The sequence below is a fragment of the Aedes aegypti genome, chromosome 3, assembly GCF_002204515.2.
Source record: "Aedes aegypti strain LVP_AGWG chromosome 3, AaegL5.0 Primary Assembly, whole genome shotgun sequence".
Lineage (NCBI taxonomy): Eukaryota > Metazoa > Arthropoda > Insecta > Diptera > Culicidae > Aedes > Aedes aegypti.
The window spans coordinates 81,662,034-81,675,830 of record NC_035109.1 but is presented as its reverse complement, the minus strand read 5'-3'; the positions used below and the strand labels follow the sequence as shown (position 1 = coordinate 81,675,830).

General features: G+C 39.1%; 1 protein-coding gene across 3 annotated transcripts in view; it reads left to right on the top strand.

The window, feature by feature from the left end:
- The window catches only part of LOC5577988 (serine/threonine-protein kinase minibrain), a 232,117-nt gene that overhangs the window by 114,606 nt on the left and 103,714 nt on the right, over nt 1-13,797 (top strand). Inside the window, exon 1 of one of the 3 annotated variants that reach the window (XM_021850452.1) lies at nt 11,536-13,154. The exons of the other annotated variants lie outside the window; for them this stretch is intronic. Within the exon in view, the coding sequence (XP_021706144.1) occupies nt 13,085-13,154 (70 nt within the window). The 5' untranslated portion in view covers nt 11,536-13,084. Of the gene's footprint in view, nt 1-11,535; nt 13,155-13,797 lie in introns of those variants that run through there. 3 annotated transcript variants of the gene reach the window in all.

Genomic DNA, 13,797 nt, shown 5'->3' with positions numbered 1-13,797 from the left:
CGAAAATGAAAAACTGTTTTCGATCGAAATGGCATTTGAATATAAACAAGAACAGGGGTGAATAATATTTTGCTTGTTCAGCACTAATCTCTCTTTTAAATATCTAGATTTTTCAACAATTTTATTACAATCATGAATAATTATAATTCGTCAATCATATATTCCTTATTTCTATTTGTCTTGTTTCCTGTATACATTTTCCTCATAAATCGAGATAAAAAGATGTCGAAGAATATGATCAGTTGATCATGTAAGCTCAGGCTTTGATTTAAACTTTCATTAGTTTGAACATCCACTCTTGTATAATTTTCAGAGTACTCTTGGCTTTATGTGACTCCATTTTGCTGATTTGAAGAGCAGATTGTTCGCTGTTAGATGATTTGACAGCAAATAAACAGAAATACAGAATGATAATACTGACATCTAAATTCGAAAAAAAATATTCAGATGGATTTTCCATCGAAAATTGAAATTCAAGGTAAAAGCAATATTCTCCGTCCCAACCTCACCTATCTAAAATAATCTATCCAGCCCAATGTGAAACAAAACCAAAACAACGCCATTATGGGTTCCGGGCAATTTGATCGGATAAACCTTAAGTAACTGTTTGTAAAACGCCTCTAAAAACAGGAAATCTTCCTAGAGTTCTTGATTACGATTCAATATCAAGCACCAGTTCAATAAAATTTTGATGTTTTGTGCAACACTATGGCTTACGTGAAACGAACTTGATCCTTGTGGATCACTTGTCAATGCGGTATATAAAAAATCGACAAGGCATGTTTGATAAAAACTCAAATTATATTACTTAGTACAGACAGAAAGCGAGGATGTGGAAGAGGAGCGTACGCGTTGAAGGTCTCTCTATGCATGTTGTATGAAAATCGCGCTTACCTGGCATACTGAAGCGATGCGAAGAGGCATGGAAAGTGTGGACAAGCGTGAAAGCAGTTCATGTGGTGCTTCGACGCGCGAAAACGCTTGAAGATAATTTGAACTATTATTGGCAGCACTAATATTGCGCGTGAATTTCGAACTGATGAAAACAGTTGGGAGTAAACTAAATTAACGAACACAAAAGAAAAAGTCTTTTTTATATTTGAAAAATAATGTGTGCTTTGTACCACTGAACTGATCTTATACAATAAAATTCCCCAACTCAAAATTATCACTCGGCCATTCCGTAGAAAAAAGGAAAAGAAAACCACAATGTCCCATGACTTATAAATAAGAGAGTCGATTTGTTGATCATTAAAACCATAGCTTTTACTTTAATAAAGCGGGAAATTGCTCTCAAATTTGATCGGTTATTACCCGTTCGGAAAATCAAAATTTACTTAAAAATTAACTGCAATTGGAGCCATTCGTGATCTTGTTTATAATATCGATGATTCAAGTTTAGAAAAGATTCCCATACAACATTTACAGTACTCGTAGAAAAGGTATGCAATTAAAATACTATTTCATTCCAAGATACAAACATGATATTATATCTATAACTAGTGTATTGTTTAAACTTCCAGTCGTCGCGCGGTTCACCACCGTCAAAACCACCACACTGCTGTTGAGGACGAAAAGCGAGTTTTTTTTTTTCAAAAGTGTTGTACAAAATACAACTGAAGTGTTAAGTGAATTTAAAGAAATTTTTCGTTCATAACAGCAGAAGTTTAATAATTTAATTTTGTGTGGAATAAGGCATTCAATTACAAAATTCTCGAAAATTATAACTTTTTTTTTTAATATTCGGCAGGCTTGATAGATATCATTTTTTCAATTTCTTTATTAGTATCATTTCAAACATTACATTCATTTCTTCTGTGTGTTCTGTGCTATTAGGCAACACTATCATCCTAATTAAAACAAATTTAAGATTTTTATAACATTTTATTAACAACATATTACATTTCATTTGCCGTAGCAGTTCTGATTTTTTACAGGTGAGTTGATTTCACCTGCTTAAAGAAGATTTTCAATTTACTTAATTTAACTTAACCTAAATATATAACGCATTAATCGGGGCAATAGAAGATTGTAACGTTTTTGCCTGAAATTATAAATTATTTTATTTGACATTTGTTCCAATATTTCAACATTGGATATTTTATGTAACTCATTAGTACTATATGTACAAGGGAGGAAGCTTCAAAATCATTTTCAAAATTTTATTTTGAATTCTCTGAAGAGCTTTTTTTCTGGATACATTTACAACAGCTAGTCCATATTGGTACAGCATACAACATGGTTGGCCTGAAAATTTGTTTGTATATCAAAAGCGTGTTCTTAAAACAAAGTTTTGATTTTCTATTAATAATGGGATAGAGACATTTTACATATTTGTTACATTTGACTTGAATGACCTCATCGTGAAAACATGTCTACTTGAAGGTTTCAAATAAAGAGCTTTTGGTTTATGTAGGAATATTATTAGTTGAGTTTTGGAAGCATTAGGAGAAATCTTCCATTTTTGCAAGTATGAAGAAAAAATGTCCAAACTTTTTTGCAATCGACTACAGATGACACGTTTTCGTCTTTTGGCGGAGAGGCCTGTGTCATCCGCAAACAAAGATTTTTGACATTCCTGAGTTAACTCAGGTAAGTCAGATGTGAAAATATTGTATAATATTGGTCCCAAAATGCTGCCTTAGGGAACACCAGCTCTTACAGGAAGTCTTTCAGACCTGGAGTTCTGATAATTAACCTTAAGTGTACGGTTTGACAGATAACTTTTAATTATTCTAACAATGTATGTTGGAAAATTAAAGTTTTTTAATTTTACGATCAAGCCTTCAGTGCCAAACACTGTCGAATGCTTTTTCTATATCTAGATAGGCAAGACCAGTAGAATAGCCTTCAGATTTGTTGGAACGAATCAAATTTTTTACACTCAAAAGTTGATGAGTGGTCGAATGTCCGTGGCGGAATCCGAACTGTTCATTGGCAAAAAATGAATGTTCGTTGATGTGGGCCATCATTCTGTTCAAAATGTTTACTGATGAAGAAAAGCAAACTGATTGGACGATAGCTAGAAGCTTCTACAGGATTTGTGTCTTGTTTTTAAATTGGTACAACCCTAGCATTTTTTCATTTGTCAGGAAAATATGCTAATTGAAAACATTTGTTAAAAATATCAACTAAGAATGATAAGCTACTTTCTGGAAGTTTCTTGATGAGGATGTAAAAAATTCCATCATCGCCAGGAGCTTTCATATTTTTGATTTTTTTAATAATAGTTCTTATTTCTTCCAAATCAGTATCCCAGGAATTTTCGAAAACGTTCTCTTGATTGAGAATATTTTCGAACTCCTGAGTAACTTGATTTTCAATTGGACTAGTAAGTCCTTAATTAAAATTGTGCGCGCTTTCAAACTGCATGGCAAGTTTTTGAGCTTTTTCGCAATTAGTTAGTAGTAATTTGTTTTCTTCTTCCAATGCCGGTATTCGCTTCTGAGGTTTTTTCAGAATTTTAGATAATTTTCAAAAGGGCTTAAAGGTAAGGTACAATTGAGGAATTTTATTTTCAAAATTTTTGTTTCTTAATTAAGAAAAATATTTCTTGATTTCATCCTGCAAATCCAGCCATACAATTTTCATAGCAGTATCGCGAGTGCGTTGAAATTGCCTTATTCTCACGTTTTTTTTTAAGACGGTTTATCATCATAGTCTATAATCACGCATTCAAATTTTACTTCACATTTTGGAACTGCAATGCTCCTGGCTTCAACAATGGAATTCGTTAAAGTTTCAAGAGCATTGTTAATATCAAGTTTTGTTCGAAAGAAATATTAACATCAAGATTAGAGTCAATTTATGTTCCATATATATACCAGTCGGCTTGATAGCTATCATCATTATGCACAACCAGTACCATATATGTTTTGATTTATTTTTGCTCTCTTGAATTAATTAATTTAACTTTTTAGTAGTTGTTTTGATAATATGTGATAGTGATTAATATTTAAAAACTATGTCACGAAAATTTGAATTAACTACAGTCGCCTCTCCACATCTCGATATTGAAGCGACCATCGAGATAGGGAGAGATCGAGACAAAGAACATTAATTTAATGAACACTAGATCGAAAATCACTCCGTTACTAGGAAAATAATGAAAAAAAAAACAAACTGCATTTCGAATTTCCAAATTGTTCTGAATCGCTTATATCTGGTCTAGTAACCTTAGACAATGTTCATATCGACATATAGAGAAAAAGTTGGGAACAAACATTTAACAGGAATGCGTCGAGATATGGAGATATCGAGATATGGAGGATATCGAGATAGGGAGAGAGAAATCGTATGCAGAATGGAAGGACCGAAGCAATCATCGACATAGGGAGAGATATCGAGATGTAGAACATCGAGATGTGGAGAGTCGACTGTATTCATTGGTTATTTAATTAATGTATTAAATCGTTTATTCAATCAGATTAACAACAACTTATTTATTCTGTTATATCTTTTTCCAATTTTTATGTTGCAACATGCCCACACAGTTACGGATCACCCACAGTGACGGATCACTTTGGCGTTCAACATCGAATAACTTGCCCAAAACATAAACGTTTACGTAAAACATATTTTTCCCATGTTATACTATTTGTCTTCTACCATTTGTAATGTTAAGCACAACATTCAACCGCTAAATAACGGTGTATTTGACAAATGTTTAGTTGGTACCACACAGCTATCATTATATGGTCGTTTTCTGTAAGAAGTGCCGTCAGCATCCATAAGCTCCCACAGGTGGTAAAATTCAAATGTTATAGCATAAAACATTTTTCTTGATTGTTGATTATAAATACCAAATATTAGCACTTCTAACTAGTGATCCATAATATGGACCAGGAAATGATTGTTTACCACGGTTATGGATCACATCCAAAGAATGTAGATTTCTGCCATTTTAAGCATTGGATTCGACATTTTTAGACAAAAGCACTAAGGATAAAACTAATAAAACATCAAGGTTTGTCAATTTCGTTTTTTAGCAGACAAAACAGACAAAAATCTCTTGATTTTGCGCACTGATCCGTAATATGTCACAATTTGATCCATAATATGAAAATTGATCCATAATATGGTTTTCAGAAACCGATACAATTTTTAATTTTTATGCAATCCTATGTAAATATTACACTCAAAACAGTTTACTATATGAAAATCCAATTTGAAACGATTCGATTCGTGCTTTTTAAATTACGTTTATCATGTAGTTTTATTGAATTTTGTAGGTTGGACTCCACACTATTTGATCCATAACTGTGGGGACATGGTATATACTCTGAATGATAGCCTATGATTGCTATTACTGCTTCTTTCATCCAAGTTATATCGGCCCTACATTGTAATTTCTGGCGGACTTGAGTGCGGATGATGACGAAAAATAAACATGCTTAGTGATTTAAATGGTTTTCTTCGCACGCCATCGAGAAGCAGTCTTCCTGCTTGATGAGAAATGATTTTTACAAACTTGCTACATTCTACAGAGTCGCCTTTACAGACCTCTGTTGATGCGAATGGGACATGGGAAAGGAGAAGAAACCGAATAAAGCAGCCGTGCGCGCTCTCTCTCTGGTCGCAGGCAGCATGCTGTTGCTGAAGCACAAAATCAATGAAAACACGGAGCGCATTGAAACTCTTTCGAAACCTCTCCCAGTATGCCATACCATTTTTACCTCTTCTCTTCTCTTTTCGCCAACACTTCACTTCACTTCTCTTCTCTTTCGGTATGTCATCAGCCTTAGCTTAGTTGTAGTACTCGTTGGCTTAAGGACTGCATGATGAGGGAGGTAATTTACTAACAAACCCACCTCTTCCAAGCCGTCAGGAACAACACTCATGTGCCCAGAAGATTCGTACTCTCTCATGAAATCTGTATACATTTCTCGAAGTTGGTCGTTTCCATGTAGCCTGCGCTCTAAAGCATGGAATCTTCGTAGGGCTTGTTCCTTAGAATCACCGAGCATTGAAGGAGGCTGAGACAATGGGATCTTCACCTCGTACCTTCCGTCTGATAAGCGTCTGACGTGTTCGAGATAGTGTTTTTCTGCTGGATCCAATTTGGCCTCACCATTTACTCCAACTTGCAGCTCCTCTACTTTCCAGAACTTTTCCAATTGTTGCAGCAGATCAGCATCAGTCATCGAAGTAACCACATTCGATTGCACGTGATCCCGCGAATACTGCTTGCAGCTTCCGGAAACTACCCAGCCTAGCTCAGTGTTCCACAGAATGAAGTCACCAACTTCAATCTTTTCCGGAAGTAAAAGCTTGAAGAAAAGCTTGGCTCCCAGTAGAACATCGATTCTTCCTGGTCTGCTGAATGTCGGATCTGCCAACTCTTCTCTTCTAGTGGAAAAACTATCGCATTGAATGTTGTCAGATGGTAACACATTCGTGATCTTGTTCATCACCAGCAGTGGAACGTTAAACTGCTTTCCGTTCACACGAGACTCGATAGTAGCCGTCACCTGCCTTCCAACTTGAGCTTCTACTCCACTTACTCCGTGGACGGTGATCGATGTATTGCATTCCTTCAACCGAAGTTTCCGAGCAAAAGCTTGCGTTATGAAATTCGGTTGTGATCCGGAATCCAACAGCACGCGACACGGTAATTTGCTCCCAGCTCGATCGTAGATGCAGACCATAGCAGTAGCCAAAATATCACTCGATGCTTGCATGGTGTGATTTGCCTGACTCGCCATACTCGCATTAACGATGCGCTGATCCTGAGGAACAGATTCTGACAACGATGACACGTGGCTAGATGGCCGTTGTTCCTGCTGATGATGTTGCTGTCCATGTAGTAAGGTGTTGTGCTTTTCGCTGCAGGACTTACAACCTCTGGATTCACATTTACTTACTACATGCTTGGACGAGAAACAGTTGTAGCACAGCTTCCACTTTCTCACCTCGTCGAATCTAGCTTCTGGACTCATGGCTATGAACTTCTTGCAATTCCACAGTGGATGGTTTTGACCATTCTCACAGATTTTACAGCCAGTAGAACTCGTAGAAGCATGAGATAGCTGTGGCTTGAAACGACTGGATTTGCGAAGCTCTTCTTTGTCCGTTGCCAACGCCTCTAGTGTGTGACATCTACCGTTGATGAATTTGACGATGTCTTCGTATTTTGGTGACTCCTCTTGTTGGGTTTGGGTTTCCCAATCACGACGTGATGTGCTATCGAGTTTGCTGGAGATCAGGTACACCAAAATCGTGCTCCATTGATCGGTTGGCTCACCAAGTTGCTTCAGTGCATTGATGTTTCGCTGGCACTCAGTCAACAAGCGACGCAACTCCTTCGGCGAATCTTGTGACACTTGCTTCGTGGTGAACAATGCCTTCAGATGTTTCTGCTTGATTACCCGGCGATTCTCGAACCTCTCAATCAGCAAATCCCAGGCCACTCGGTAATTGGCATCGGTGATGTCCATCGCATCCAACATGCACGCTGCTTCCTCTTTGAGGCTCGACTTTAAGTATAACAACTTCTGAACGTCAGACAGTTGCGTGTTTCTGTCGATAAGCGCCTCAAAAGCATCGCGAAACGCTGTCCAACCGAGATAATCACCGCTGAACGTTGGCAATTCCAATGTAGGCAATCGTACAGCTACTGGTTGTTGCACCATGGGGAATTGCTGGTGGTGAATAGGCATCAAGGCCTGGCCTCTGTGCACGTTTGCAGCCGCTATTGCTGGACCCTGCATCCTCTCGATGATGGAACGCAATGCAGCTCTTGCGTTCATGCACCTTTCCTCAAAGGTGGCACGCTTTTCTTCTTCCTCTTCAACGTTTACTCCTTCCTCCGCGTCGATGGCAGTTTGTACGGTGTCGTACTCATCCCAGCACTGATTGACGACATCCAGTCGTGCCTGAACCAACTCTGCTGTGATTCCGGGCTTGGATTCGATGTCTCGGATGAACACTTCGATCCGTGTCAGGCGTCCGAGAATGACTCCACGCTGTCGTTTAAGCTCCGTCATGCCGAAAGCTGTTGCGATACGTCGTTCCAAACTGTTCCTAAATGCAAATGTACCGCCGGCCGGTGACGCCGTTGAAATCCTCAGCTGCTTGTGTCTGACTGGATTAACAACCGACGACTGACGCGCGCCGAAGCACTAAAATCGGGCACTGTAGCTGTCTTGCTACCAAGTAAACCGACGAACGACGAACTAGTCGACTGGTCGAGACCCACAGTTCCGCTGACTGCGACGGACACTGTCACGACGGTCCCGCGACTATCACACTTTCGCGCACACTAAAACGACTCGCGACGCGACTACTTACACTACGACCGAACGCGACTGACGCGAAACTTGCCTTGCCTTCTGACTTACTAGATCCGCGCGATCCGGTTCGAAGGACCAAATGTACGAAAACGACACTTTCCGCACGCGAAGAAAGCACTAGGCAAGTTATACTGATTCAAAACACTTCACTTTATTGCACTACTTTAAACTTACACTTTACACTTTTCACTTTACTTATCACTTGCACTTCACTTTTCGAATTTGAAAATATAACTGATTTTCAGCCGCGCACATCACGCGTATTTATATCCCGCACCACATGTTCTAGAAACGCGTAGAACATTTCCGCTGTTTCCAGGCGCAAATGATGACGACGATGACGGCGATGATGATTGATGATGCATGTGTATGCTGGACTGGCGACGGTCACTCACTGCGATGCGCTCGGTCACTCACTGGAAGGCGCTCAGTGAGTGTAGAGCTTGACAGATGTGCGATGCTGCTGCTGTTGTTGTTATTGCTTCCAACCGTGTGTGAGGGGGACTTTATACCCTTTGCGCAGTCTATCCGTGTGTTATGTGGGGTGATGGTGATTTCTAGGGGAATGCCGTTCAAACTGCTTCTTCTTTCTAAACACCATCAAATCATGACAATCTTTACGACTTTGCTCAACATATCTCATTTTCAAGAGCACAAATCTTGTCCTGCATTTCCATATTTCCTGGTAAATTAAATATGAGTTATTGAGTTTTTCTTTATTCATCGTTTTAACAATTTCCACCCAAACTATAAATGTATAAACAAGTCCATTTTTTACAAAATTGTCGCCGAAAAAATATTTACAAAAGAAAAACTACTATTATATTGAGCGATTTCACCTGGTGCTTAACTTTTTAGCCGGTAGTGTGAAAATTTTTATATCTTATGATAATGAAATTGAACATATTTGTAGTTCACTGCCATAATTTCATGCCGATTGCTCTACTAACTAAGTTTCAGCATGCATGGCTTTCACTACTATTGTTCTGAACACAACTGTATATTTTGCGTTTGAAGATATTAAATGAGTATGATCAATAGGTGACTCAGAATTTTTCTGAGCTTATACTCAACTTTTTCCGCTTTATTCATACGAATTATCAAGTTTAAAAAGTAAATACTCAAGTGCTCAGGATTATCATTCATCTTGAATAAACGCTCGAGAAAGTTAGCTGACAGGTGTATTTAAGTAAAGTACACCCGATTCTGTCTTTGCACGGGGGATGCGTACCGTGCAAAAAAAGTTTTCAGTTCAAAATTTCGAACACCGTGCAAAAAAGTAACATCATTTCTCGACGGCCGTGTAAAAAAATCCATGCAAAAACAGAATTGGGTATAGAAGCTTTTGCTCAGTTTATTCACATGATCTAAAACATACCAAGTATGTTCTGGAGTTTTTCTGGAAAACGACTCGAAAAAGGTCAGGGAAATTCAGGGAATTTTATTTTCAAAATTGAGTGGTTTGGCACTTAAATTGGCGCAGGGCTTCAGGACCCTATTCTGTAGGAAGTCCTGAGAAATCCCTGGAGAAGTTTCTGGTTGATTAATCCAACATGTTTAAAACGGGAGCCTTGGATGATAATCTAGGAAAACCGATGGGGGAGAATCACCGAAAAAAAAACCTTGAGAACTAAATGCTTTCTTGAAAAATAGCTAAAATTATATATGAAGTAACTTCTGATGGAACTTCAGGTAATTTATGTGGTTATTTTTGGAAAAATTCAGGTTGTATTTTGAGATATCCAAAATAAGATTCTTGGAGGAATTCCTTAGAAAAAATTCTTGAAGTTATTTTATGGGAAATAATCACTAAACGAATTCCTGAAAAAAAGCATACCTCTCAAATTAAAATAACTATTTAGCTATCTAACCTGAAGACATCTTCGGAGTTATGTCTGGATCTTTCATTCTTGAATCGAAGAATCTAAGCTAGAGGCAGCTTTTGAATTTGAATTTGTTCAATTCTCCCGAGAACAAAGCACGTCTCTCCCATGTTCTCCCATCGACACCACATGACACGTCTTCAGCGTCTTATCGCATCCTTTCCCGAATGCATCCCGACTTTCTTTGTGTGCCGGTACCCTGTCGTCATACAAAAAACCGAAAGAGCATCATTCGGTGCATGGCCGGTCATATGCCGGCGGGAGACAATGTGAAGGAAGACTAAACCGAACGTTGATGCTGTCCGCGATGGAAAAACACACACTTACACACTGACGAATGACTGTGTTGCTGCAGCATCCCTCTAGGCATCGATCTGCGCCGCACGGTTCGCTTCCCTTCTGGTGATGGTGCGAAACATCTCGCGCTTCATCCAACGAACGCACCCCGATCTTTGAGTTTGCCAAGACGCCCCCAGCTTTGCCGCCGCCGACAAAGAAAGAGTAAACGAAGTGTCTACAGCAGTGCTTCCCAAATTGTGTGCGGCGGTGCCCTGGGTCACCGCAAATTGATTTACAGCTAGTTTAGAAATCAGTTCATAATCGCCCGCTTGATTACATACAATCATCATAATCAGTTTCATACAAAACATATTTAGTAATATCACCAGGGGTTGAATTCTTAAAAAAATGAGTGTTTCTCACTTATCTCTTCTCTCTATGGCAATCATGATCCGCAACACATCGTGAGAGTATGTTTATCATCTATTGCTACAGCTCTGATTATATCGGGAGGATAACAGTACATGATAAAACCCATCTTAACAAGTTCCAAATCTGGGTGGCACTATTGCCATAGGATGCTCGAGGATTGTTTATCATGCCAGTAAAGCAAAACACATACCCCCAATGGCAAATGAGCGGGAGAAATGAGTGTTATCATCGCTCTCTTTTTGGGGTTCTCATTCGCTGCTGCTACTTATCAAGCTTGTTACAACTTGCAAAACATTGCCGATCATGGACCGTTACATATGATGTTTTTCTTCGTTTGCTTTGATTGTGTTTCGAAATCACGCGAATTCTGCACTTTCAACCATTACAAAATAAATTTCATAAATGTGTATTTTAAATGAAAATGTAAAAAAAAGTTTGCTCGTACATAAGTCTTCATCTTCATTGTGGGCGGTGCATGAGAAAATTGGTAGACGCACCACGATCCTAAAAAGTTTGGGAACCTCTGAGAGATGCGAGTTTTTACCATCTTTCCGACCAGCAGCGCACCAAATCAGTCGTGTCTCCAAGTGAACACCGAGAACAAACATCGACGACGTTAAGAAACGTGCGAATCGTGGTCCGAAGGCGTTCAATTAGCAGTAGCACTCCGAAGTTCTAACGGAACGGATGGACGGTCGTCAACTCTACGTCGTCGGTTCGATAGATTCGCGCTATTGTGAGATTGGTTGAACTGCGCGAGAAAGTTGGTCCAGAAGAGGTAGTTTTTTGGAAGTGAGTTCCCTGTGCAGTTTTTGGGGATCTGGGTGCAACATTCCGATCGCAATTGTTGCAAGTGTAGTGTGTCGACTGCATCAGTAAAAATATCTTCCCGTCCAACATTCAGCCGAATTGCATAATCGAACAGCGTGGATTGCGTTGTGTTTGGCAGAGATATCGTGTACCTAGCTGCAAAGTTACTCGCGGTGCACTAAGGTGTATATAGTCAATCTAGCTGGCCAAAACTGTTTCGAGGCATTTCGCGCTTATTTTGAAGTGTAGTTAGTAGTAGATTACGTTTTTAAAATTTATTTCGATGCATCATGAGCAGGCGTTGAATCACTAATCGCTCTCTGTAATAAACATGATCTACTGCACATCATGAGAGTCTGTTTATCGTCTACTGCTAAAGCTATGATTATATCTGGGGGATAACAGTGCATGATAAAACACCTACCCATATGGAAAATAGGCGAGAAAATAGGTTTTATCATCGCTTTTTCTTTGGGGCTCTCTTTCGCAGCTTGTTACAACTTGCGAATCATTACCGATCATGGAACGATACAGATGCGAAGGTTTTCATCGCTTGCTTTGATCGTGCTACCAAATCAATTGAGAACGGATTCTGCGATACCTGATGAAAATAAATCAAAGCAAAATCTCAAGTTTTCAAGAGCATACATCCAGACAAACAGACAACCATTCAAACTTAAAACTTGATCGATTTGTCACTCGCTGGTAATGATCAATCGATCATGTTTTAGCTTGAACCGCTGTTTGATTCTCTACTTTTTGTTCTTGAAAATGTGAGGTTTAGATTATTTCTACAAAGTCACTTTTTTCTCAAAAATGGTCACTAGTGTCTCAATTTTCAGTATCAAAAAAAAAAAGATTTTCTGGTTTAATTCCTCAAAGTGAAACAGAACCTTAGTTATTCTAATCGATTCGATGGAAGAAAAGTTAAACATTTTGGCCAGCTAGATTCCCAAAATACCCCCCTAGTGTGGCAGCCGGTGGTTTGAGCATCTAGTGTTGTTTGTTGTTTTCGAAGTCTCTCATCGAGAACTAGGAAATATCGTCGAAAGCAAAGAAAAAAATAAATAAAAATAAACCTTCGCAACTTGCGCCAGCAGCTGCGAAAGAAAAAGAGTGTTGTGCGAGAGGCAAGCAAGCAGAGAGGGTTCTGCCGTTAAACTGTAGTCGATAATAATAGCCCTCCTTCGCAAGTGAAATTTTGAGTGTGCGCGTAATACTTGGCCCGTCCAACGTCCTTCTAGGCTGTCGTCCGCCCCCACGTCGTCGTCAAGTGTCTCTCGTTCTGTTGCGGCCTCCTACGGCAACAAGAGTGATCAGTGAAAGCCTGCCTCACGACATTACCAAACACAGCCAACAACCAGTTCAAGGAAGTTTATCAGCCACAAGATGACCAGTGCCTTGTGCTACATCTCGTCGTCGACGCTGACCCAATCCTGGCCCCGCAAGGACGACTTTGGTAAGCCTGCCCCGAAACGTTCCCGATCGGTGGATTGCAACAAAATTGCATCGCAATTATGTCGAGATTTGTTACTAATTACAAGTTTTGTTAGAAACACTCTGAGGCGATGGAAGAAATTGTAAAACAGTTAAAACAACATCAGTTAGTTATAATAACAGAGGTCTAGTCTAGTCTAGTCTCCATTTCAGCCCAAGTTTTAAGATTCTGCGGAGCAAGGTGAAACGGTTGGGGTAGGATGAAAAGGCTGAGTGTCATAGATAACTTTCATGTAAATGAGAAATTCAACAACGCCAAGATTAACCTAACAAATGAAATCAAGAAAGAAGAAAAACTTGCTATCTAGAGGCTAGTATTAGGCCTCTTTTATGAGATTTGTTCTCTATTTCAATGCAAGTCTCTGTTTTAAAATAATGTCTCCATTTCAACCCAAGTCTCTAAAGTCTCTATTTCAACCCAAGCCTCTTAAGTCTATATTTCAACCAAAATGGTCTCTAAAGTCACTTTTTCCTCATTCTGCTTGCAAATCTAGAAAAACCATCAGATACTATTACATGACTATTCCACAGGTTCTTCAGGAATTTCTTATCAGATTCTTTGAGGAAATGCTCCAGGTATATTTCTAGTGATTTCTTCAAAGATT